This window comes from Littorina saxatilis, linkage group LG14, assembly GCF_037325665.1.
Source record: "Littorina saxatilis isolate snail1 linkage group LG14, US_GU_Lsax_2.0, whole genome shotgun sequence".
Lineage (NCBI taxonomy): Eukaryota > Metazoa > Mollusca > Gastropoda > Littorinimorpha > Littorinidae > Littorina > Littorina saxatilis.
Window position 1 is genome coordinate 7,545,616 of NC_090258.1, and position 27,253 is coordinate 7,572,868.

The window sequence follows — 27,253 nt, forward strand, 5'->3', positions numbered from 1 at the left end:
CACACAGAGAGAGAGACACAAGTCGTATATATATAGAAGCCTGACGCCAGCACAATACATTACACACAGCTATAGCACTCACTATTCGTATCTACGTGGCTGGGAGTCCACTGTGAACATGCCACAGAAGATCGGTCATTCCCGTAGGAACCGCGCCTTATAACAGAATCCTGTTCGCTTCTCACTCCAGGCGATCGCTCTCTTACAGAACTTCTCTTTTGTGTGTGTTGTGTGTTGTCTTCTGAGTTTGGTTGCTTGCCGTTTTGAGAATGGTCCCTTATCGTGGAGTTGGACTGAATAAGCAGTAAAGGAACGCTGTGTTCAGTTTTCTGGCACATGTTTCTCTGTCGGATTCCGACTACCATTTCCGGTTCATTGCTGCAACCGGTTCTGTCTTTGCAAGAAGAATCGTCTTTGCATACGAGCCCACTTTTGCACACGGCACTGTCGTTACACGTCGCACCATCTTTACACAGGGCTTCTCCCTCGCACATAGAATCGCCTTTGCACACGGCATTGTCTTTGCACACGCTCTCTCCTTTGCACAGATAATCTCCTTTGCACACAATCTCTCCTTTACTGACGCCCTCGCCTTTGCAAAGATAATTGTCATTGAACGCAGTCTCCCCTTTACACAGAGAATATCCTTTGCTGAAGCTCTCTTCGTGGCGAAGTCCAGGATCAAAGCACACACCGTTTCTCTTACACATAGCGTCGTCGACAGCTTCTCTGTGGATCTGCCGGTTCGCGTTCTGAACAGTGGAAGATTTGAACGACTTTCCAGCGTACTTCCCATGCAGCAGCAAACGCCGTTCCCCTCGCGACACGTGGTGGTCTTGGCAAGTGAAACACTCCAACAGCGCCGTCAGGTGGTAGCTCCTCAAGGTGAACAAGCCGTACAACACGGGGTTCAACGTGGAATGCATCAGCACGATGTTCTCCGACACTGCCAGCAGCACGGGCAGCTTAATCCCGTAGTCACTGTACACCCGAATCAAAGAAACGATGAAGTAGGGTGTCTGGCACACCAGGAACCCCACCACCACAGTCAGAGTCATGGTGATGACCCTCCTCTTGGAAGCCGTGACGAGGCCTCGCCTCATGGACATTCTCGGCGAACCGGGACCCTCGTCTTTCTCCATGCCTGGCACGTGCTGCACGCGCCCTGAAGGATCCTCTGCGCGAGCGCGGATCCAGACGACATGGATGATGTTAGCGTAGCAGTAGATCATGATGGCGGTGGGAACGAGGAGGATGTAGGAGGTGAGGAAGGTGAGGTACACCTTGCGCTGCCACTCCGCCGTGTAGCCTTTACTGACGCAGCAGCGGCGTCGTACTCCGCCCTGTTCTTCGGTGATCTGTGGGAGAGAGAGAGAGGATGATGATAATTAGTTTTAACGTCCTCTTAGAACCAATTGGCCTATCTTGGGACAGGTAGAGTTGATATGCTTTATGGGGGGACAGGACACTGGACAGACATGCAAACAGAGAACACATAATGATCGTGTTATAGATCTGGAAGTCTGTTGTTGCGATATTTCAAAGAGAGAGAGGACAGCGAACGGGTTAAAGATTGAGTATAACACTCTGCTCCCCCCCCCTCCCGCCACTCTTTTTCATTTTCTGGTTGTACAAAGGTATACTTATAATTGCATGTGAAACACCGAGCTCAACGTATTGAGAGAGGGTACTAGAAAAAATGAATGTGAATAAGCTGTATTTCAAAAATGTGTGTCAAATTCTGCTTGTCATAACTGTGTCAAGATATATGGTGCTCCCACAACAGCACCACATTTCCAATTTGTGTCATATGTGTGGTCATAATATTTGGGTTTTTCTGTGTCTTAGTTATTTTCGTTTTGATCAAAAACAGAAGAAGAAGAAAAAAGCGGTGCTTGCTCTCTTGTGACCGAGGCAGGCAGAAAACACGTTTGGCTATCAACAACAGCACAGGAATCATATCCGTATTATGAATCCTGAATCTCTCACGAATTGTGCTCAGATATGAACATGTGGCCTTCTTGCAAGTGAATGCCCTTTACACTGCTTTACACCACTAATATAATCCAACGAATGACCCAGGAATGAACCAAACTGTGACAATTGATTCTGCATTATCTTAATACACTTAATTCCACATTACCTGTAGAAAGATGAAGAGTTGCGGTGTGGCAAAGATGAAGGCCATGACCCAGGCAATGATCACCTTCATCCAGATCCGTGGTCTGTTGGCCAGTGACTGCATCGGCTTCACAATCACCTGCAACAGACATAACATCATGTTGTTCATCACCTAGCTGAGACACCTCTGAGAAACTACATCCTGTTGTATCTCTGCAGATTCAGACGGACTGAGACGGTAGCGGCTTCACAAACACCTGCAACAGACATTTCATAAATCATGTATTGTTCAACTAGCTGAGACATGCCCCAGAGAACATACATCTTGTTGTATCTCTCAGAGATTCAGAGATTTTTGGTCGGTCGGACTGAGACTGCAACGGCTTGACAATCACATGCTCCATTGAGGACAAAAATGCTATATTGTTTGCCCGAGACACACATCAGAGAAACTACATCTTGTTGCATCTCTCAAAGATACAGAGATCCGTGATCGGTTAGACAGAGCATGCAACGGCTTGACAATTACCGACCACAAATGGCAAAGATGTGAAATCTTGTTTATCTGAAATACACACCAGAGAAACGATTAATTTTTTTTCTTTTTTTTTCTTTTCATGTACCCCCATGGGGTTCCTTGAAAATAAAATTTGACTTGACTTGACAAATCTTTGTGCATCTCTCAAACACGCAAAGATCCGTGGTCGGTTGGCAAGAGACTGCAACGGCTTCATAATCACATGCCACAACAACTAAGACATTTCAGTTTCGTGTTTAAGGTGAAGGTCGCTCTTTTGTCATGTGAAAACCTGTACAAATCTGTATTACATTGTATTTTGCAAGTGGTCCGCATCCTTGTTCGTATCTTTGTCCATATTTCACTGAGTTGGCACAAAGAAAAGGTAATTAACACTCTAGCAGGTGTTGTTTTTCCAGAACGGTCAAAGTTCCCATGAATAGCGCACCTCTTGTTTACTACGGAAGGGGGAAACAGCATCGAAAGGTTGACTATGGCCCGTGGGCAATGGTGAAATATCAAACCTCTGAGGTCTAAAAAAAAAGTCTTCGTTTACTGTGTTGCATTGTACCCTCAAGAAGGCTTTAGCCAATCCTATATTAAGATGCTGGCTAATGTACCGAAAAGGGAAGTATTAGAGAGAGAAAGGGCACAAGGCAAACACATATGATGATATATTATAATAGTCTAAGAATACGAAGCAGAAAGAAAGATGGGAGGAAAGAAAAGAAAAAGCAGAAGAGAGAGAGAGAGAGAGAGAGAGAGAGAGAGAGAGAGAGAGAGAGAGAGAGAGAGAGAGAGAGAGAGAGAGTTGAATCGAACTTTATTTAACAAGGATTAAGATTTAACGCTACGCCTTTTCTTACAATCTGTCCTTAAGACGCATAGACACACAATTATATAATTAAAATATTAAAAAATAAAAAGTTAAAAAGTTAACCAACAAAAAAAGGAGGTCGGAAAACTTCAGCAAGTGATAATAAAGATAACGATGATGATGATGATGATGATGATGACGATGATGATGGTGATAATGATGATGATGATGATGATGATGATGATGATGATGATGATGATGATGATGATGATGATGATGATGATGATGATGAAGATGAGGCGTAAACAAGGGGTTTGTACTCATATTACACTTCTTGTAACGTAGGAATCGGAGGAGATTCAAAGAAAAACCGAGAAGGAACGAGCATATGAATAAGACATCGAACCAGCCAAGCTTAATTTCCTGGTGCAATAGATCGACAATTTGAAGAAAGTGTAATTAAGGCTTCACTCTATGTCCTCAATGTTCTGTTTCCTTCATCTCTTCCTCTCCCCTCCCCTCTCTCTCTCACACACGCACGCAGGCACGCACGCACGCACGCACGCAGGCACACACACACACACACACACACACACACACACACACACACACACTAATTTGTCTTGTCTTGTCTCTTGATCCCTCCCCCCTCTCTCTCTCTCCCCAACTTTGCTGTTGGTCTATGTGCCCGCACGTTCAGTGGTTACGCGAAACATTTTAATAATAATAATAATAATACGAATATTTATAACGCGCACATATCTCACCAACAGGCGACTCAAGGCGCACATACACTCATTCACACACACGGAGACTTAAAGTCACTAGCACACACACACCATCAACCATTAAAATATGTACAGTTATTCAGGGTGGGATGGGGTGGGCAGTGTAGAATGCATGGATTATTTGGAAAAAAGGAATGTCTTGAGTACAGATTTGAATGATTCGAGGGACTGTTGTTGACGGAGGGGGAGAGGTAGTGTGTTCCATTGGCTAGGTGCTTGGAAAGAAAATGAGCGTTGACCTGCTGTTTTGAGTTTGGTGTGGGGGATGTTGAGCTTGAGGGAGTCAGCAGATGATCTGAGTGCTCGTGAAGGGACATAGAGAGAGAGAGTCGGAGAGATAGGCAGGGGCGAGACCATGGAGGCATTTGTAGGTGAGAGTGTTGATTTTGTAGGTGATACGGGCAGGAACGGGCAACCAGTGGAGCTGATTTAGGAGGGGGGTGATGTGATCTCTCTTTTTCTTTCGTAAGACAAGACGGGCAGAGCTATTTTGAATGCGTTGGAGACGAGAGATAGAAGAAGAGGGAAGACCCGCCAAGAGAGAGTTACAATAGTCAAGACGTGAGAGAATGGTGGAAGTGACCAGTTTGGCGGTAGCATCTGTGGTGAGGTACTTGCGGATAGTGGCGATGCGGCGGAGTTGGAAGTAGCAGGTGCGAGAGACAGAAGAGATGTGTTGTTTCATGGAAAGGGTGTTGTCTAGAGTGACTCCGAGGTTTTTGACAGCAGAAGACAGAGGGACAGAAGAGTCAGAGAGTTGAAGAGAGTCGGAGGTGGCTTTGGAGAGTTTGGATGTAGTGCCTATTAGGATAGCTTCAGTTTTGTTGCTATTGAGCTGAAGTTTGTTTTCTGTCATCCAATTCTGCACGTCAGTGATAGTGTCAGAGATAGAGGAAAGAAGAGATTCAGACTGGTCAGGGGAAGAGCTGTTGTGAAGTTGAGAGTCGTCGGCAAAAGAGTGGTGGAAAACGTTGTGTCGGTCAAGGATGTGGTCAAGAGGTTGAGTGTAGAGAGTAAATAGTACAGGCCCAAGGACTGAGCCCTGAGGGACTCCGCACTCAAGTCTGATGGGGTCAGAGTTCAGTTTGTCAATCGAAACAGTCTGGTAGCGGTCGGTAAGATAAGAAGAGAACCAAGAAAGAGCTGTGCTATGGATACCAAAGGTGTGCTGAAGGCGTTGAAGGAGGATGTTGTGGTCGACTGTGTCAAAGGCCGCTGATAGATCAAGTAGAGCGACGGCAGAGATTTCAGCTTGGTCAGTGGCAAGGAGGAGATCATTAGTGATTTTGAGAAGGGCAGTTTCGGTGGAGTGGTGAGGACGATAGGCAGATTGAAGCGGAGAGAGAAGATTGTTGCAAAGAAGGTGAGAGTTGAGTTGTTTCAGGACGACTCTTTCAAGGAGTTTGGAGATGAAGGAAAGATTTGAGACAGGGCGGTAGTTGCTGAGGGTGTTTGGGTCAAGCGATGGTTTCTTCAGTAGAGGTTTGACAATAGCAGTCTTAAAGGAGTTGGGGACAGTGCCTGTTTGCAGAGAAGTGTTGATGATTTTGAGAATAGAAGGGAGGAGTTCAGGAAGACAGTCAGAGTAGAGTTGTGTGGGAAGAGGGTCAAGGTCACAGGTTTTCAAGGTCATTTCTTTGAGGACTTTCTCCAGGTCAGTGAGAGTGAGAGGCTGAAAGTGTGTGAAGGGAGTGCCTGTAAATGCAGGAGGAGTTTCAGAGTTTTGGTGTGGGATTTTGTCTAGTTTGTCACGGATGGTTTGGATCTTGTTATGGAAGTAATCAGAGAAAGCTTGCGACAGTTTGGAGGGGTCGATGTTGTTGGGCAAGGGAGAAGCAGAAGAGCAGCCAAGAAGGTCATTCATTGTGGAGAAGAGTGTTTTGGCAGAGGTTGTTTCACAGATTTTGGTGCTGTAGTGCGATGTTTTGGCGTCTGCGATGAGTGTCTGAACATGTTCCTTTTGCTTGTTGTAAATCTGTCTGTCAACTACCAGCTTTGAGGTTCGCGACTTCCTCTCTGCTCGGCGACGCAACTGTTTTGCATACTTAACTTCAGCTGTGATCCAGGGTGCAGAAGGCCTATCTACGATGAGTTTGGTTTTTGCGGGCGCATGTTCAGCAAGAAGTGTGCTGAGAGTGGAGTCGTAATGACGTACAGGGTCTGAGGATACCGGAGGATCAAGCAGTCGGCGGGCTGCTTCTGCGCGAAATGTGTCAGTATTAACTTCTTTGAGGTTACGGCGGACTACGCGCTTTTTCTGTTTGGATGGTTTGGCCATTTTAAGAGAGAACAAAACTGCAGAGTGATCGGATCTGAGGTAGTCATTTTCCGTTTCTTCTTTTCTGTCTGAATTTTCACTTTTGAGGAAGTAAAGCAATGATATTTGACATGAATTATTCTTTTATATTCTTTTATAACTCGATGTCTTTTGCTGCCATTTTTCTGTAATTATCTCGTTAATACGTTTTTTTTTCTCTCTATCATGATTACTTTGCTTTGTTTTTCTTTTCTCTCATCTAGTCTTGTTTTTTTTAGTTGCCTAATTTTACCTTCCTGTCCAGTGTCTGTGTCTCTTTCTCTCTCGTTTCGTTTCTTAAAACATTTCCTTGTTCTTACATCTTCTCTCGCCTTCAGACAGCGGACAAGTTCAATTTCCTTGGTTGCAGCTGTCAAAATAAGGGCAACGTTTTTTCCCAGGACACGAACTAACGGACGATGTGCTTTTAACGGACACCTTCTGTAATTGAGACAAAGACAACAAAGTGCAACTACGCAGAGACATCATCCTGAACAAAGGGCCATCCCCCAGCCTCCCCCCTCCCCTCCCCGAGCCAATCCAGCCCCAACCCCCATCAACTTCAGCAATCTTAATTGCTGTCCTCCGTCCAGTCCAAGTTAGGCGTACAAAAAAACCCACACAGGAGTTCCCCTTCCCCGACACTATTTGTTGCTCATGACGCTAGTTTTTTTTTTTTTTTTTTTTACACTTAGAAAAAAATAGAGAAACTTGATTTGCAGACTTCAAATGGAAAACTGCCCTTCTCCGATATCAAGGGAACACATCTGAACAATGATACGCCTTCATTGAAAACATATATCACGTAACTATTAAAACAAAAACAAAACAAAAAGTGTCCGACCTAACTACCATATGTTTTGTCTTGTCACCGGAAACAAACTTTTTTTTTTGGGGGGGGGGGGGGGTGGGGGGGTGGGGGGGAGGGGCGAGGTGGGGGGGCATAGCCGTCTCTACTCCCATCCCCATCATGCCCTCAGGATGACAGACAAGTCTGGCTTTTTGTTGTTTTCCCTGTTGTAACAAACGGCGCACCTGGCCAAAAATCCAGCGAACGTGGCAAAGACACCTGGGCTGAGAGGCACGAACCGAAAATGGGTGCCACCCAAACGGGAGATCGAGAACAAACCGCGGGGTCTGATTCGTTGAAATCCCAACAATTCTGAATTTTAACCAATCCAACACCGCGGCTGGCTCCCATCCGGGTGGTACCTTTCTCATGCGCCTCGGCCCAGCACTCCCCTTTCCAAACTTCGAACATTGCTCCATCTACTTCTCCTCCTCTTTTTCTTTCCCTTCTCCCCATTTCTTCTACCTCCTCTTTCTCATTCTTCGTCCCGTTTGAGTCCGTCCAACTCATTACATCATCTGAATTACTATGTTGGACTGGTTAAAAGTTGCCGAGTTAAGCCTATTCTGAATTTTGGTCGATATTTTAATTGGTACCTGACGTTTTTGTCAGGTCGATTCTGGGGGTACCCTTACTTCGGCGGCGGTCACGTGATACCTTTAACAGAAATCTTTGATCCGAAAAGTGTGCCAGTAAGTCAAGTAAAAGGCCTTTAATGGCATATAAGTTGGAATGAAATGCCACGGGAATGAATGTTCTAGTTTGGGTACGAAAATGGGTGCAATCATGTTTTTGCTCAGTTTATAAACAGACCAAGTTTCAGGCTGAACAAATAACATGGTTATCCATGATATTATCCTTTGTACAAATTGCGATCGTTTCAATCTCTCTCTCCCTCCCCCTCCCCCCCCCCTCTCTCTCCCAATCTGTGTACGGGACGATTGCTTCACAGTAAACCTTTTCTGAGTTCTCTCCCTTCCTCTTTCTCCCTCCTCTCTCCCCCTTCCTCGTTCCTTCTCTACGTCTTCCCCCTACTCCTTCCACCTTCGTTGTCCATTCATCGATCTACACCAAACTTTTGGGTCCACCCGACTCATTATATCATCTGAATTACAAAGGTGCAGACTGGCACTTCTCCTTTTTGCACTCGCCCGAAAAATGGTCCAGACTACGATCCTACCTCTAATTGTATCACTTAAACTACACATAGATTTTCAGGTTGGTTCCACACCCTAACCCTCAGTCTTACTGCTTCCCCTTTTCAGACAAAGTTAGCTGCCCCCTAACCCGTCTACAGTATGCCCTCAGGACTACAGACAGACAGGACTGTGTTGTTTTTTTTGTGTTTTTTTTTGGGGGGGGGGGGGGGGTTGCGCCAAACTGCCAAGAACACAAAGAACCCCACCTAGAACTCAGCCAGAACTTCGAACATTTAAGAGATTTCAACATTCTTCTCCTCATCTTCGAAGCTAGGAATTGTTTTGAAGAACCCTTCATCATATCCATCTTGTTGTCTTTTCCTCCTGTTTCTCTTTCTCTTCTTTCTTTGGCCTCCTCCTCTACTCCTCCTCCGCCTCTCTCTCTCTCTCTCTCTCTCTCTCTCTCTCTCTCTCTCTCTCTCTCTCTCTCCACCCGCCTTCTCCTCCTCCATATCTTCCTCCTTCTTCCATCTCCATCTCTGCTTCCTCATCCTCCTTCGTCCAATCATCAATCAAACACTAATCCTTTTTTGGGACGAGCTAACTCATTATTTTGTCTGCATTATAAAGATGCAGGACGGCACTCTACCCTTTGTGCCCCCACCAGGGGAAATGTCCCGACTGGGATCCTATCTCTTGTTCTCTCGCTGTCTTTTCTTCTTCTCTCATCGTCTACCTACGGTCGTCACTTCATCATCATGATAATTGATAGATTTCATCACGAGTACACTCATTATTCACGGTACGGATTTGGTCATTGTGTCATATTTCTAATCGTCTATCCCCGTTCATCATTATCTCACCATGATAATTGATAGAGTTCAGTATGAGTACAATAATTGTCTACTGTACGTGTTAGGTCAATGTGACATTGTAAATACGAGGCTTGAGGAAAACGTCTTCTTCTCGCATCGTCACTTTATCATCAGGATAATTGATAACTCTAGGTCATTGCAGGGACACTGACTATTCAATGTGCGATTTGGTCACTTTGCATACGAGGGTTGGGAAAAACATCATCATACATCGTCAATCTATTGTCGTCGCTTCGTCACCAAGACGATAAAGGTCATCAAAGGTACAATGATTATTCAATGTGCGACTTGGTCATTGTGTCATTGTGGATACGTGGGTTGGAGAAAATCTCTTAATCTCGCATCGTCGATCCACGGTCGTCACTTCATCATCAAGATAATTGATAGCTCTAGGTCATTACAGGAACAATGATTATTCAATGTGCGACTTAGTCATTGTGTCATTGTGGATATGAGGGTAGGAGAAAACCTCTTAATCTCGCATCGTCTATCCACGTTCGTCACTTCATCTTCAAATAATTTGACGGAGGTTATTTGACAGATGTACCTTGATCTTAACTACCAGCTTTTTGCCTGGCCCTCGCACAGAGGCAAGTGAACGTTTAAGACTCTCCTTATAGTCTCTCAATCGGCTCCGCAAGAGAGCCACCTACGTTTTGCCCCTACCGCCTGCAGCGGTCATCGTGCGACTTCCATTCTCCACATCGAAGCAAAGGTACCAGTGATCCATCAATCTTTGCACTCGCCTGCGACTGTCCAAGCGCGTATATCCTACTGTCAATGCATTGCTGTTGACAAGTGGGTCAGTACGGAGTTCCAGGTACCAGTGTTCCATCAACCTTTGCACTCGCCTGCGACTGTCCACGCGTACTACTGTCAAGGCATTGCTGTTGATAAATGGGTCAGTACGGAGTTCCAGGTCCCAGATGGTCTTGCTCCTTTCATCCGCTTTTTGCACCAGTCCTACGCAACTCTAGCTAAACTGATGGCACAGGACTTGATCTCACCTTGCCTCCTGACATTTGTTAGGGTGGACTTTCTCGACTTAGGGAGTTGGTTTAAGTTTCTTTCCTAAACGGAAAATGTTTCGCGTCACCAATGAACAGGCGGGCACATAGACCAACAGCTAAGTTGGGGAGAGAGAGAGGGGGGAGGGATCAAGAGACAAGACAAGACAAGACAAATTAGTGTGTGTATGTGTGTGCGAGCGTGTGTGTGTGTGTGTGTGCGCGTGCGTGTGTGTGTGTGTGTGTGTGTGTGTGTGTGTGTGTGTGTGAGCGCGTTCGTGCGTGCGTGCGTGTGTGTGACTGAGAGAGAGGGGAGGGGAGAGAAAAAGAGATGAAGGAAACAGAACATTGAGGACATAGAGTGAAGCCTTATTCTGTCTTCAAAATGTCCATCTATTGCACCAGGAAATTAAGCTTGGCGGGTTCGATTTCTTATTCATATGCCTTTCCTGCTTTTATTTGCACACAAAAATAGAAGATAGTGTGGTTCTTAAAGGTCCACTCCGCCTCGTAAAAACAGGTCTGGTCACAGCCTCAGGCTTTTACATGGCATAATACCATCCCTACACTTGGTCACATACCAACAATGAACAGCCTGAGTGTTACATGGCATAATACCATCCCTACACTTGGTCACATACCAACAATGAACAGCCTGAGTGTTACATGGCATAATACCATCCCTACACTTGGTCACATACCAACAATGAACAGCCTGAGTGTTACATGGCATAATACCATCCCTACACTTGGTCACATACCAACAATGAACAGCCTGAGTGTTACATGGCATAATACCATCCCTACACTTGGTCACATACCAACAATGAACAGCCTGAGTGTTACATGGCATAATACCATCCCTACACTTGGTCACATACCAACAATGAACAGCCTGAGTGTTACATGGTATAACACCATCCCTACACTTGGTCACATACCAACAATGAACAGCCTGAGTGTTACATGGCATAATACCATCCCTACACTTGGTCACATACCAACAATGAACAGCCTGAGTGTTACATGGCATAACACCATCCCTACACTTGGTCACATACCAACAATGAACAGCCTGAGTGTTACATGGCATAACACCATCCCTACACTTGGTCACATACCAACAATGAACAGCCTGAGTGTTACATGGCTAAATACCATCCCTACACTTGGTCACATACCAACAATGAACAGCCTGAGTGTTACATGGTATAACACCATCCCTACACTTGGTCACATACCAACAATGAACAGCCTGAGTGTTACATGGTATAACACCATCCCTACACTTGGTCACATACCAACAATGAACAGCCTGAGTGTTACATGGTATAACACCATCCCTACACTTGGTCACATACCAACAATGAACAGCCTGAGTTCTCTCTGTGCACAAGGGTATGTTTTTAAAGCATTAATTTCGTGAAAGACACTGGTATCATTTTCGGAAATTAATTCATTAAAACATTCAAACTCACCACATCAATCAGACAAGGAGTTGATTTTCGGTTAGTGACCAAGTGGATTGATGTTCTAATATTCCATCTTAAAGCCCGGCCACATCTGAGTCGGTGAGGCGAACTGTATTTACGAAGCGGAGTGGATCTTTAAGCGACGCACCATCAGTAAGTGGTGTGATCGGAATATATTTCTGAGAATTAAAAGGAAAAATAGGCGACGAAGTACCAAAAAAGTTAAAATGAAACCAAGAATGTGATTGATTTAATTACAACTCGATAGGTTTTGTTAACAGGAGATGTCTGTCGGATGTTGTGCTCTATGTCCGGGAGGTTTGATTAGTCGTAGACAGGCCCCTGGCATCAGTGAGCAATGTTCTTCTCATGAATAATGCACCTCTCTTCCGCTTAACTCTTCTCTCAATCAATCAATCAATATGAGGCTTATATTGCTATTTCATATGTTACGTGGATTTCCATTGGTCAATTGGGCAAAACTCATGAATAATGCACCTCTCTTCCGCTTAACTCTTCTCTCGATTTATTTAAGTGAGTGTTTGCTTGCACTTTTACTTTACTTTAACTCCTAGGATCGATGATTTAAATGGTTATCTTGCGACCTCGTAATTGCTGACAGAAGGTTGTCTGTCTGTCTGTCTGTCTGGCTGTCTGGTTGTCTGTCTGGCTGGCTGTCTGTCTGTCTGTCTGTCTACATTTATGTCTGTCTGCTTGCCTGCCTGTCTGTCTGTGTGTCTGTGTGTGTGTCTGTCTGCCTGCCTGTCTGTCTGTCTGTCTTGCCTGCCTGTCTATCTGTCAGTCTGCCTTTCTCTCTCTCTCTCTCTCTCTCTCTCTCTCTCTCTCTCTCTCTGTCTCTCTCTCTCTCTCTCTCTCTCTCTCTCTCTCTCTCTCTCTCTCTCTCTCTCTCTCTCTCTCACTCTATCTCTTTCGCGAGCGCGCGCCTCTTTTTTTCACTGATAAAAAGAAACAATCACTTTTATCTTTCTTTGTTCTGGGTCTAGTTTCTGTCATTTGCTAGCAAGGCTTCTCTTGAAGTACTTTTAGTTAATGTCCTTAGACCTTTTTCTTAGCGTCGATTACCTTCGTCTTGGAAATAAGTGTGCTTCTTTCCAGGCATTAAGTACATTTCTACGGATTTATTTGACCCAATAATGTTAAAGTATTCTTCTGAAAGCAGTTGTTATCCGGTCCTCTCTCTCTCTCTCTCTCTCTCTCTCTCTCTCTCTCTCTCTCTCTCTCTCTCTCTCTCTCTCTCTCTCTCTCTCTCTCTCTCTCTCTCTCTCTCTCTGATTCTTCTGCTTTTACTTTTCTTTCCTCCCATCTTTCTTTCTGCTTCTTAGACTATTATATTGTATCATCATATGAAGACACGTCAGTCAACAGCTTTGGAAAATCCCTGTTGAACTTGTGCTTTATGCTTGACTGTGTTATTTTAAATGGTTCGTGCAAGTGTGATTCAGAAGGACAATTTACGTTTATTTCTCCTAACGGTAGCAGTGTTATTGACTATTTCATTGTGTCATCAGATCTGTATTCTGGAAAGTTTGACTTGCGAGTAGGCGATCGTGTCGACTCTTGGCATTTACCTGTTGAACTTGTGTGGGAAAGGGTTGACAGTAAAATTAATGTGCACGAGGAGACAACAAGCTGTGAAGACCGCATTTTCTGGTGTGACAGCTTTTTGAGCGAGTATGAAGGCGAGCTCGCTTCAAATCATTTCCAGCAGCTGATGCATGATGCACGGTCTGCCCTTGATTCCAGTGTTGATACGTCTGTTGAAATAGTTTTGAGGGCACTCCATTGTGCGGCTGCGTGTATGTTTAGGACGATTGGCAAGAAAAAAAAATACTGATAAACGAATGGTTTGACAAAGATTGTCTGCGCAAGAAAGCCGTCGTAAAACGGTTCCTGAAACGGGCTCAGAGAGCTAACAAGCAAAATTATGAGGTATGCAGGGAAGAATATGTACAGGAACGCAAAGAGTACAAGGAATTGTTGTATAGAAAGAAACTTGATTTTGATTTAGAAAGACTTGCCAAGTTGAAAAATTCCATAAAAGACCCAAACATGTTTTGGCAAACTATTCGGTCATTGAACGCAAAGAAAGCAATCTTTCATGGCATCTCAAGTGAACAGTGGTACGAACATTTTTATGAGGTTTTTAACACCGTTGATTTTGTGTCTGGAGTTGAAAAGGATACCGATGAAGTTGACGAGGAAGTAGTTGATGAATTATTTAGCGAAAACATTTCAAAGCAAGAAGTGATTGACAGTATCCGTAATTTAAAAGTAGGAAAGAGTGCTGGGCCAGATATGATTGTGAGCCAAATGTTGAAGCATGCCAATGAAACAGTATTGGACTTTCTTGTTGATCTGTTCAACATGTTGTTTGACACGGGAACATTTCCTGAAGAGTGGTCAAGATCAATTATCATACCAATTCATAAGAAAGGAGACGTGAATGTACCGGATAATTACCGTGGCATGGCCTTGACCAGTGTTGTAAGCAAGGTTTATACACACATTCTCAACAAGAGATTGACGAAGTGGGCTGAGAAAGAGGAACAAATAATTGAAGAACAAGCCGGCTTCAGGTCAAGTTACAGTACTGTTGATCATATTTTTTCGTTATATGGCATTGTTCAGAAGCATTTATTAAAGAATACTAAACTGTACATAGCTTTTGTAGATTTTAAGAAGGCATTTGACTCTGTGAACAGGAATGCATTATGGGAGGTTTTGAGGAAAAGTGGTGTAAACGGGAAAATGTATTAGGCCCTAACAGCCGTTTACACATCAGTAAAAGCATGTGTGCGTGACCGATGTAATTATTCTGATTATTTTGAATGCCCAAGAGGGGTGAAACAAGGATGTTTATTGAGCGCTTTGATGTTCTCCTTCTTTATTAATGAACTGGCAACAGAAGTGTCCTGTAAGGGAAGACATGGTATACAGTTGATACCTGGTGCGACGGAGATATTCTTGCTACTTTTCGCTGACGATGTTGTTTTGATGTCTAATTCTGTCATAGGTTTACAAAACCAACTGAACAATTTAAAAAGAGAAGCAGATCGCCTGTGCTTATCAGTTAACTTGGATAAAACTGATGTCATGGTGTTCCGTATGGGAGGCCACCTTGCAGAGAGAGATTGAGAGAGAGAGAGAGAGAGAGAGAGAGAGAGAGAGAGAGAGAGAGAGAGAGAGAGAGAGAGAGAGAGAGAGAGAGAGAGAGAGAGAGAGAGAGGGAGGGAGGGAGAGAACGAGAGACGTAGAGAGAGCGAGCGCCACAAACATACACACACACAGACACCCAGACACACAGACACACACGCACACCCACAGGGGTTCAAGCCTTTGAAATATTTTATTGGGAAGTGATATAATACGTATTAGCCGGATTCGGGGAATTGTTTCCACCACGAGGCAATTTTAATAATTTAAATTCACGCTTCTGTGCGGTGTATTTAAGGGAGCAGTGACAAAAAATGGGAGAGAGAGAGAGAGAGAGAGAGAGAGAGAGAGAGAGAGAGAGAGAGAGAGAGAGAGAGGGGGGGGAGAGAGAGAGAGAGAGAGAGAGAGAGAGAGAAAGAGAGACAGACAGAGAGAGACAGAGAGACAGAGAGAGAGACAGAGAGAGACAGAGACAAATAGACAGAGAGATAAAGAGAGAGAGAGAGAGAGAGAGAGAGAGAGAGAGAGAGAGAGAGAGAGAGAGAGCCACAAACATACACACACAGACACCCAGACACCCACACACACCCACACACACACACACACAGTGAGATACTCTCACACCAAAGGGTAAGGGGGTACGGGCCGGAGAAACAGACACAGGCACAGACAGAGACAGAGACTCAAGAACAGAAGCTCCAAATTACCCTCGGACCCAGCCATCGTTTTTGCATCCTAATCCGATGAAGAGAAAATAACAACAGCACCGCCTTTGTTCCAGCTCTTCTCCTCCCGCACTCCCCCCTCCCCCCCGACCATCCCAATATTAGACAGAGACTTGTAACGAACACAGCCTTTACGCTGAATCTCCTTTGTCACGCCACAATCTCTTCACTTTAAACCCTTGGGAAACCTTGTATGTGTGAATCAATTTGTCGAGACTGACTTCAGTGTTTTAAGAATTTGAAAGGAATCCAAACCTGGGACATAACTGCGCACGAATAAAACGAGTAAACACAAGACAACACAAGACAACAAAAGCATCCACAAACAGATACACACGGGTGTAGACACACCCTCAAAGACAGAAACACATCCACGGACACACAGACACACGGACAGGTACACACACGCACGCACATACACACACCCACACACGAACACACACACACACACACACACACACACACACACACACACACGCAGAACATGCATAGACACAAACACAATTATGAGGGACGGACTTTTCTTTGGCGTCATAGCGTGCAGCTATTTTGTCCATTTGACGTAAGAGTTACGTCACTCTTGTCTTTTGATGTTGTTATTCCTATCACAACGTTTGTCATGCAAGCTCTCATGTAAGACCCCCCCCCCCCCCCTCCCACACACACACAGAGTAAACTGGAGACAGACAGACAGACAGACAGAGAAACGGACAAACCGGTACCCACCTACCGACACACACACACACATACATAGGCTACGCACGCACGCACGCACGCACACACACACACACACACACACACACACACACACACACACACACACACACATACACACACACACACAACGACACACACACACAACGCCAACGGAATCACACAATCTGAAAAGAATGACAATTGTTCAGCAAGCTTTGCATTGACGTCAAACCCTGACATTTTGCTCCCAATGACACAACAGTTTATGAACACGTCGGTCTGCCATGACTGTTTACGTTGTCATCCCTAGCCAACATAACAAGCCAAATGAAGTGCTTATTTTGCTGCAGAAAATTGACGTAACTTGAACAAATGCCAATCACACAGTAAAAAGCTTTCGTATTCCTTCTCGGAGATTTGACAGTGTTTGGAATGCTCGCTTCATGGGAGAGCCAGACAGATGGGCAAACAAACGTTTGCAGAAACGGAAAATTGGCCATTTAAATGTAACAATGATGGACGTGGTTAAGGACATACAGGGAGGGACTGAGAGAAATAATAAAATACGCACACAAAAAATTAAGTCCCAGGGCTTCTCTTGTCAAGTATCATACCATTTCTTTACAAAACATTTGCAGGAAATGTAACAACAAACATCCACAAATTCTTTAATTTTTCAATTTCTTATGCACAGTGGCATTTTTTAAGATGTATGTACACAGACGAGCGTCTCTGAGGTTTGTCAATTCAAAAGAGTCCATTGCGAAATTAATTCAAAAATAAAAAAATCGAGGATGAAATTCGCTTGTTCATTTCAATCCCTTTTTATTATCTCAATACAGGTGCCAGGAATTCGGTTCCATCTTTCCCCGAAAGCGGCGTATGGCTGCCCGAGTGGCGGGGTAAAAACGGCCATACGTAGAAACCCATTCGTGCAAAATCATGAGTGAACGTGGGAGTTTCAGCCCATGAAAAAGACTGACAAAGAAGAAGGAGGAGAAGGTTCCGCATTACTCCCACTTACTCCATTGCATAATTATGTCGTATGCATTTAGATAGCTTACTTCTCTCTGTTTCTCAGATCAGCAATGAAAATCCGACCCTGCAAAAGAGGCAGCTAGGCTGTATCTGTCTGTTGTGTCTTTAAGGCTAGGAGCTACCTGTCTACCATGTCAATACACCGATTTTCTCTTCAAGTCATTTGACCACAACGTTCATGAAACAGAACTGTTTGTGTTAAAATGTGGTGTGCAGGGGCGGATCAGGAGGGCAGTGATGGCGCTAATATTTGTTCAAACTGGTACACAAACTTTTATGATGGAAACTATCCAGAAAAAAAGGTAGGCTGGTAATTGGAACCAGTAAGAGTCCAACTCAGAGTACTGGTTTTGTTGTTTTACCAGAGAAAAAAACAGTAGTTCTTAAAATCAATCAGTAGGTTATACCGGCAGCCAATTATTGTCCGGTATTTTCTCATTTCAACCGGTAAAATACCAGTAATTACCGGTTAACGCCAATACTGGGAGGGGGGGGGGGGGGGTGGTGTTACAGGGGTTCCCGACCCCCCCCCCCGGCTGTTCCCCCTCCAAAAAAAAAATAAAAAGATTCTATCTGTGAAAAAAAAAATTCTCTCTGTGAATTTTTGTACAGTTTTAACTGCCACTCCCATGCGACATGTCTTCCTTCTAACCGAGCCATATGATGTCGGGAGCAGATATTAGTGAAGATAAATTTCCATTATTTAATACTAACTTTAAAAGAAATAATGAGTTGATCATGTTTAAAATCAAGGATAAGCCACAAATTGTTGATAACATACCTACAATTCTTCAGCTTCAGGGGGGCTTCGCCCCTGGACCCCAGGTTGTAACTACCCCCCCCCCCCCCCCCCATCTGGCTTAACTGCTCCGCCCCTGGTGTGCATTTGCTTCATTGTACGTCGAAAAATAGTATATGATCAACATTTTTTTTAAAACTTTTAGTTTGATTTAGTAAAAATGATTAAATGCAAAATAAGCAAAGTGATGAATGGAAACATGTTAGTTCTCGGATGACAAGATACTTTCAAAACTAATCATCAGAATGATTTGAACGTTTGCAGAAATGCTTTCAATATTCTGTTAGATGTTATGTTCCACAGGCTATGAGGAAGGATGCTGGTATTCGTATGCACGGGGATGTTATTTTGCTGCAAAATAGATGATGCTGTGAAAATGTGATGTTGTAATATAATAGGGTATCATTGTTCGCAGGTTATATGCAGGATCGAAGAGCATTGAGATAGTCTGTGGTTCGCCGTCCATAAGTTGTCATCACTGTTTTATTTGTTCCTGTTGTTTAAATGTACCGTTGTGTTGTTGTGTTGTTCGTAGATAATACGTAAAGGGCAGAGAGCATAGAAATAGTCTGTGGTTCGCGCTTGATACGTTGTTCTCACTGTTTTAAAGACTGAAAGATTCTATGGTGATTTATTTGACGGTTTACAAAGAAAGAAAGGTTGGTTTGATTTGTGTTTTGTAACGTCTCTTCAATCAAGATATGGGTATCCGACACCCAAGAAAAAAACGTCACATTTAACTTTTTCAAGAGGAAGAAAGTGGGTATTTTCTTCAAAGAAACATTTTAGTTTTCATCCTCCTTCTTTCCCCCTTTTACAAAACGTAATCCTCTTATCATTATCCGACAAACGTTATATTCGTCCGTCAAATCAGATATTATATTGTTTTTAAGAGCACGCTCATAAGCGTAACTTGTTATGCTCCATTTGTTTAATTGATTGTATGCGGCATTGTTAATTGTAATTAATCAATCAATCAATCAATGACGCTTATATCGCGCATATTCCGTGGGTACAGTTCTAGGCGCTCTGCAGTGATGCCGTGTGAGATGAAATTTTATACGGCCAGTAATTGCAGCCATTTCGGCGCATATTTACCTTTTACGGCCTATTATTCCAAGTCACACGGGTATAGGTAGACAATTATTAACTGTGCCTAAGCAATTTTGCCAGGAAAGACCCTTTTGTCAATCGTGGGATCTTTAACGTGAACACCCAATGTAGTGTACACGGGGGGGGGGGGGGGGGGGGGGGAGTTCGGACACCGAAGAGAGTCTGCACACAAAGTTGACTCTAAAATAAATTTCCGCCGAACCTGGGATCGAACTCACGCTGACAGCGGTCAACTGAATACAAATCCAGCGCGCTACCAACTGAGCTACATCCCCTGAATAATAACTGTTTAAAGCAAGAGGAGGAAGAAGATACACGTAGATTGTAGTGTCTGTGTATTATAGTACATTTTAGTAGAATATTGATTGTAAGCATTGATTCATGTAAATAGACGTTTTGATGTAAACGAGAGAGAGGCAATACAATATGGCAGCAAGAGACAGTGTTAACGAAGTGTCTGCGTGAATGAATGTGTTCTGCCATGCCTGCTCCACTACACTCAGTCACCCACACAACCAACTATTACAATTTGGCGACGAGGAAAACTTTTCAACCAGTGGATTGACCAAAAGACTGTGAGTTCAATAGTTTTGAATGCATTTTGGTGATCGCACATGAAAGATGAGTTCGTTACGTCACGGTCATCAGCCACGCGTGAGGACGATAGTTTCGGTCAACACGTAGAAGCACTAGAAGTTTCCAGACAGTCTCGGAAGTCTCAGAAGCAAGTGGGTAGACTATTACGTCAGTGTAGACGTCATGTGTTCTAGAAGAGGAACAGATTGTGTCATCAGTGACAGATGAGTTTTGACACCTCATTGTTTAACTTTGATCCGTCATTCTTTGAAGAAAAGGAAGGGAGTGCACAGAATACAGTGAATTCTGGACAGAATATGGCTCAACCACAACCTTATGTTCCAGCTATTGCATCTTTTGACCCTAATGGAGATAGTTCCAAGGTAGGACAGGAATGGAAGAGATGGAAAAGAGGTTTTCAAGTTTATTTGGGAGCAAGAGGGGAGACTCCAGATGAACAGAAGAAAGCGTTGTTGCTACACACAGCAGGTATGGAAGTACAAGATGTCTTTGAGACAGTTCCTGATTCTGAAAACAAGAACTATACTCAGACACTTGAAGCTCTAGATGAGAAGTTTGCACCGCAAATGAATGAATCATACGAAAGACATGTGTTCAGATCTATGAGCCAAGAAGAAAGTGAAACAGTAGATCAGTTTATCACACGTCTAAGACAGCAAGCAAAGAACTGTGGATTTGATGATAAGCTAGACGAGAACGTGAGAGATCAAGTTATTCATGGATGTAAAAGTTCGAAGCTACGAGTGAAGTTACTCGAAAAGAAAGAACTAACTTTGAAAACGCTAGCAGACACAGCAAGAGCTCATGAAGCGGCACAGAAGCAGGCTAGACAGATGACAGGAGATGTAAAGTCAGAGTCGGCACATGCAGTCCATCGCCACAGCCCTGGTCATCAAGGTCAGAGATACAGAGGTCAGCAGTCAACATTTCAGAAGAAGCCTACACAGTCTGATCGTCCAAGACAGTCAGATAAGCAAGAAGAGAGAGCTTGTTTCAATTGTGGTCTGACTACACACTTAGCACGTGACCCAAAGTGTCCTGCAAGAGGGAAGGAATGTAAACTTTGTCACAAGAAAAACCATTATGCACGTTGCTGCAGATCAAAGAAACAGAAGGCAAGAGGAAATGTGAAGAGTCTAGAAGAAGACTATGAAGATGATAGTGAAGAAGTTTTCATTGTCGGAAGAAACAAGTCGTCAACCAGAGTTACAGTGAACGTCGGAGGCATCGATCTCAACTTCATGGTAGATTCTGGCGCAAGCTGCAACATCATTTCATTCAACACATGGAAGTGGCTGAAACAGAATAACGTTTTATTCTTTAATAAAGAACAGTCACACAAGAAGCTGTACGTTTACGCTTCAAAGGAACCGTTGAAGCTGAAGGGCAAGTTTACAGCAGAATTGAGAGTCGGAGACAACAAGGTCGTTGCAGAAGTAGAAGTACTTGATGGAGATGGAGAGTCGCTGTTAGGGGTGAAAACAGCGAAAGCACTGAACATTCTGCACATAGGTTTGCCGCCGGAGAAGCCCATCACAGTGAACAGTGTGAACATTGATCATTGTGAGAAGAGACATCCCAAGCTGTACGAGGGTCTAGGCAAACTGAAAGATCACCAAGTACACGTGTACGTCAAGAAAGATGTCAAACCAGTCGCACAGTCGCCACGCCGTATTCCTTTCAGTCTTCGTTCTAAGGTAGAGGAGAAGATTGCTGAGCTAGAAGCGGCGGAGATCATTGAGAAGGTGGATGGACCAACACCCTGGGTCAGTCCCATTGTTGTAGTCCCAAAGCCCAACGGAGAGATTCGTCTATGCGTAGATATGAGACGAGCAAATGAAGCAGTAGAACGACAACGCTATCCCATGCCGACAGTAGAAGAGACGCTCATTGAGATGAATGGTAGCACAGTGTTCACAAAGTTAGACCTGAAGTGGGGATTCCATCAGCTGGAACTAGACGAAGAATCCAGAGGAATCACAACTTTCGCATCGCACAACGGACTGTATAGATACAGACGTTTGAATTTTGGCATCTGCTCAGCTCCAGAATTGTATCAGTTTACGATTCAGCAAGTTCTGCAAGATTGTGAAGGAGCTAGGAACATGACAGACGATATCATCGTTCACGGCAAGAACATGGAAGAGCATGACCAAAGACTTGAGAAAGTCCTCGACAAGTTGGAGAAGAGTGGACTGACTTTGAACGCACAGAAATGCGTCTTCAGGATGAAGGAGATTGAGTACATGGGTTTCGTCCTGAATGAGAAAGGAGTCAGCCCAGCACCGTCCAAGGTGGAAGACGTCAAGAACGCAAGAAGACCAGAAACCGCAGCAGAAGTGAGAAGTTTTCTGGGTCTGGTGAATTTCAATGCAAAGTTCATCAGAAATCTTGCAGCCAAAGCAGAAACTTTGAGAAAGCTGACAAGACAAGGAGTTACTTTCAGATGGGGAAAAGACGAAGAAGAAGCGTTCTGTACTCTGAAAGCAGATCTCGCTGAAGCAGTCACGTTAGGGTACTTTGACACGCAAGCAGAAACTCGCATTGTAGCTGATGCAGGACCAGTAGCCCTGGGCGCAGTTCTCATTCAACGTCAGAATGGAGAAGACCGCGTGATCAGCTATGCAAGCAGAAGCCTGTCGGATGTTGAAAGAAGATATTCGCAGACAGAGAAAGAAGCTCTGGGCCTAGTCTGGGCATGTGAGAAGTTCCATCAGTACGTGTACGGAGTCAAGTTTGAACTGATCACTGACCATCGACCCCTGGAATTCATATATTCCAAGAGATCCAAGCCATCAGCAAGGATTGAACGATGGGTACTTAGACTACAGAGCTACAACTTCACAGTGAAGTACAGACCGGGAAAGACCAACATCGCAGACCCGCTCTCGAGATTAGTAGACAAAGAGAAAAGACCAACAGATACAGTCGCAGATCTAGAAGATTACATCTACCTCGTTACAAAAGAAGCAGTTCCCAAAGCAATGTCGATGTCAGAGATTGACAAAGAGTCAGAGAAGGATGAAGAACTCAAAACACTGAGAGAAGCGATCCAAACAGAGAAGTGGGAAAAGATGAGTCCTTCCTATAGAGCAGTGAAGAACGAGCTGACTTGTTTAGGAAACATAGTCATCAGAGGCACGAGAATAGTCATTCCAAAGAGTCTACGGCATCAAGTGATTGAGATTGCACACGAAGGGCACCAGGGAATCGTGAAAACGAAACAGAGACTACGCACGAAAGTTTGGTGGCCTGGAATCGACTCAGAAGCAGAGAAGAAGTGCAAGACTTGTCATGATTGTCAGATAGTCAGTCAACCGTCAGTGCCAGAACCAATGGTGAGAACCAAGTTTCCAGATGCACCATGGCAAGATCTAGCTATTGACTTATTAGGACCACTACCAACAGGAGAGAACATACTCGTCGTTGTAGACTATTTTAGTCGCTACTTTGAAGTTGCCATCATGAAATCAGTCACAACAGAGAGAGTGGTCAAAGGATTAGATCCTATCTTCGCAAGATATGGGTATCCAGTCAGTATCACATCAGATAATGGACCTCAATTCATTTCAGAAGAGTTTGAAAACTACCTGTCAGAGAATGGAATTGAACACAGAACAGTGACACCTTTGTGGCCCCAAGCCAATGGAGAAGTAGAAAGACAGAATCGCACACTTCTCAAAGCCATGAAGATCGCACACTCAAAAGGTCAGAACTGGAGAGATGAGTTACCCAAGTTCCTGTTAGCATACCGCAGTACACCACACTCTACTACCGGTGTTAGCCCAGCAGAGTTACTGTTCAACAGGAAGATCAGAACAAAACTGCCAGAACTGAGAGAAATCAGCAAACCAGAGACAGAAAGTATCAAAGACAGAGACGCAGAGAAGAAAGAAGCAGGAAAGACATACAGTGATGCAAAGAGACATGCCACTGAAAGCAATGTATCAGTCGGAGATGAAGTTCTGTTGAAACAGAAGCACCAGAACAAGTTCAGCACCACGTTCGAATCGACACCATACAATGTTGTTGAGAAGCACGGTAATCAAGTCGTGATTCAGTCACCATGCAAGACGCGTATCTTCAGAAGAAACATTACGCACACAAGACCCTACATGAGAGAAGAGAAAGATGTCCCAGAAGAGAAGATGCAGGGGAGAGAAGAGCCGCAGTCTGTTGAGACGCCGGTACCCGCCGCAGATGAAGCTACGTCATTGCCGAGTCCTGAAGTCCAGCTCCGCAGATCAACAAGGTCACACAAACCGCCTGAACACTTGAAAGACTATGTGTGTAAATGATAATGATCAAAACACGTTGTAACGTGTCCAGCAAGTTGAAAAACTGTCCGCAAGACTATTTCACAATACTGTGACCATACGTGTGTTACACTTTATTTTGATGCAGAATCACAAGTGGTAGTGTAATTTATGTTTCTTTTATTCCAGATGACAAGAAATGAACACTGAGTTAGAAGTTTTATGAAGTCCACAAGAACTTTTCAGTTTAGTTACATACACACAGTTTTCACAAAGAGAGTGAAAGACGAGTGAAAGTCAGAAGGAGAAATCAGAAATAACAAAGACTCTAAAGTTTAATTTGAAGAAGGAGGAGGAAAATGAGAGTGAAGTAAAGTTTGAAAGTGTGAGAGAGTAAACGACTAGAATAAACGTTGAGATAATCAGTGAAGTTACTAATTCAAGTTTATAGTTCAAGTTGAAGTTACAGTTTATTGTTAGAAAGTAAAAGCTGCAATGTGGATCCAGTGCAATCAGTTTTATTTTCAAGTGACAGTTTTGATCGCTGGAAGAATTTTAGCGGAGATTATTAGTAATGATTGGTAATCATTATGCTGAAGAAAAGGAGGGATTGTAGTGTCTGTGTATTATAGTACATTTTAGTAGAATATTGATTGTAAGCATTGATTCATGTAAATAGACGTTTTGATGTAAACGAGAGAGAGGCAATACAATATGGCAGCAAGAGACAGTGTTAACGAAGTGTCTGCGTGAATGAATGTGTTCTGCCATGCCTGCTCCACTACACTCAGTCACCCACACAACCAACTATTACATACCTGATACCTGTCCACACTCATAGCCGTCAGGAGAAAAGTAGCAGAAGCCAGGGTAACGATCTGCACATACACGATGATCTTGCATGCCGCGGCTCCCAAGGCCCAGTCTCCGAAAGCCAGAAACAGAATCTCTGATGTGTTCGTGAAGAGAGCAACCGCAAGGTCGCCGATGGCTAGATTGACGAGGAATACGTTGACCCGCTTGATTCGCCGTGACCTTTTGCAGGTCAAGGCCAGGATGAGGGAAAGGTTACCGACGATTGTGCAGATCATGATGACACTGACCTGAAAATTAAAATACATTGTTGTGAGATGCATACAGGTCAAGGGTATTTAGGGATAGGTTATTTTCTTCAGGTCGAGGTCAGAATGAAAGTAAGGTTGCGGACGATGGTGCAGATCATGTTGACGCTGACCTGAAATGTGTGCACAGAGTTTTGTAGGTCTTCTTCTTCTTCTTCTTCTTCTTCTTCTTCTGCGTTCGTGGGCTGAAACTCCCACGTACACTCGTGTTTTTTGTACGAGTGGAATTTTACGTGTATGACCGTTTTTTACCCCGCCATTTAGGCAGCCATACGCCGTTTTCGGAGGAAGCATGCTGGGTATTTTCGTGTTTCTATAACCCACCGAACTCTGACATGGATTACAGGATCTTTTTCGCGCGCACTTGGTCTTGTGCTTGCGTGTACACACGGGGGTGTTCGGACACCGAGGAGAGTCTGCACACAAAGTTGACTCTGAGAAATAAATCTCTCGCCGAACGTGGGGACGAACTCACGCTGACAGCGGCCAACTGGATACAAATCCAGCGCGCTACCGACTGAGCTACATCCCCGCCCGTTTTGTAGGTCAAGAACAATTGGGGTCGGCGACCGGGTTCTGGTCAAGATCAGCATGAGGACAAGGTTACCGGCGAAGGTGAAGCTCATGATGACTCTTGCATGAAATTTAAAAATAAAGATTAATTAGTGTGAGAGTTATATAGGCCAAGACATATAATATAGGTGAACGTTTATAGGTCAAGGTCAATGTCAGTGTGAGAGAAACCTTGTCCACAAATTGTGCATACCATCTGACATAACGTTTGGATGATGTGAAAGATAACATGTTGTACGCAAAAATCTGACTTTCACGGGTGAACTTTTTGACATTGTGTAAGAATACGTGACTTGAAATTCATTTCAGGAAGACACGTGGTCCAGCAAAATCGACGCAGAGATCCGCATGAATGGGCAAACAGGTCAGCTTCTTAACAAAGGAATATATTAAATTCAGAGAACTCTATCTGGCTTCAGAAAATTGCCTGCTTTTGCCACCAAATGTTCTGATCATTACCTCGCAGAATTATTATCTTTGGGATAAACCTCTTACCACCAGCCTTTCAGCACGGCAGGAAATGTTTCTGAAATGGCTACGTTAGGTTGACTATTAAATAGCAGGACCAACAGATTGAGCTAGGCTCACCATGGACCTGTTGGCGGATTTTGGGAAAACAATTCATAGACTACTTCATTTTCTCAGCCTCTTTAGTATTTGTCTTTTTCTTCACTTTCAAGGTCAGTGAGTCTTAGTACCATGAATGTTTTCCAGCGTTATTAAATACTTGTTCCATGAATTAACAATGTCTGTTTTTGAAGAGAATCCTTGCTTTCGAGGCCACATCCTTTCACAGATGAGTGATTTGAGCATAGAACTAAAGACTGAGAGGCCTATTAATTGGGGGAAGTCGACTCTGCGAAATATATTTCACTAAGCTCGCGTCATGAACCTTTGGCAATGCATTTTCATTAACAAAACTTCGCGAAGTCAACTTCGGGCTCAAGTAAGGACATTGTTAACTGATACACCAACAAGACCCTGACTGGTTGGTCCGGTGTCAGAATGATGTGACTGGGTGAGACATGAAGCCTGTGCTGCGACTTCTGTCTTGTGTGTGGCGCACGTTATATGTCAAAGCAGCACCGCCCTGATATGGCCCTTCGTGGTCGGCTGGGCGTTAAGCAAACAAACAAACAAACAAGACCCTCTGGTGGCATCAATGACACGGGGTTTAGTGTATTTGTTGAATTTTATGCGTGACTTTAATTTAGGCCAAACAAAATAATAGGTGTGGTTACGGTAACATAGCCAAAAACAATAGGGTAGGAAGGTAGGC

General features: G+C 43.9%; 2 protein-coding genes across 2 annotated transcripts in view; one reads left to right on the forward strand and one right to left on the reverse strand.

The window, feature by feature from the left end:
* The window catches only part of LOC138947036 (uncharacterized), a 257,233-nt gene that overhangs the window by 52,910 nt on the left and 177,070 nt on the right, over positions 1-27,253 (forward strand). The gene's annotated exons all lie outside the window — the stretch shown is intronic.
* Positions 28-25,377, reverse strand: LOC138947028 (oxytocin receptor-like). Its single transcript, XM_070318458.1, has 3 exons — positions 25,099-25,377; positions 2,144-2,260; positions 28-1,358 (listed from the first exon to the last, which is right to left on the reverse strand). Exons 1-3 carry the CDS (start codon positions 25,369-25,371, stop codon positions 60-62), a joined length of 1,689 nt encoding a protein of 562 aa, XP_070174559.1. The 5' UTR covers positions 25,372-25,377; the 3' UTR covers positions 28-59.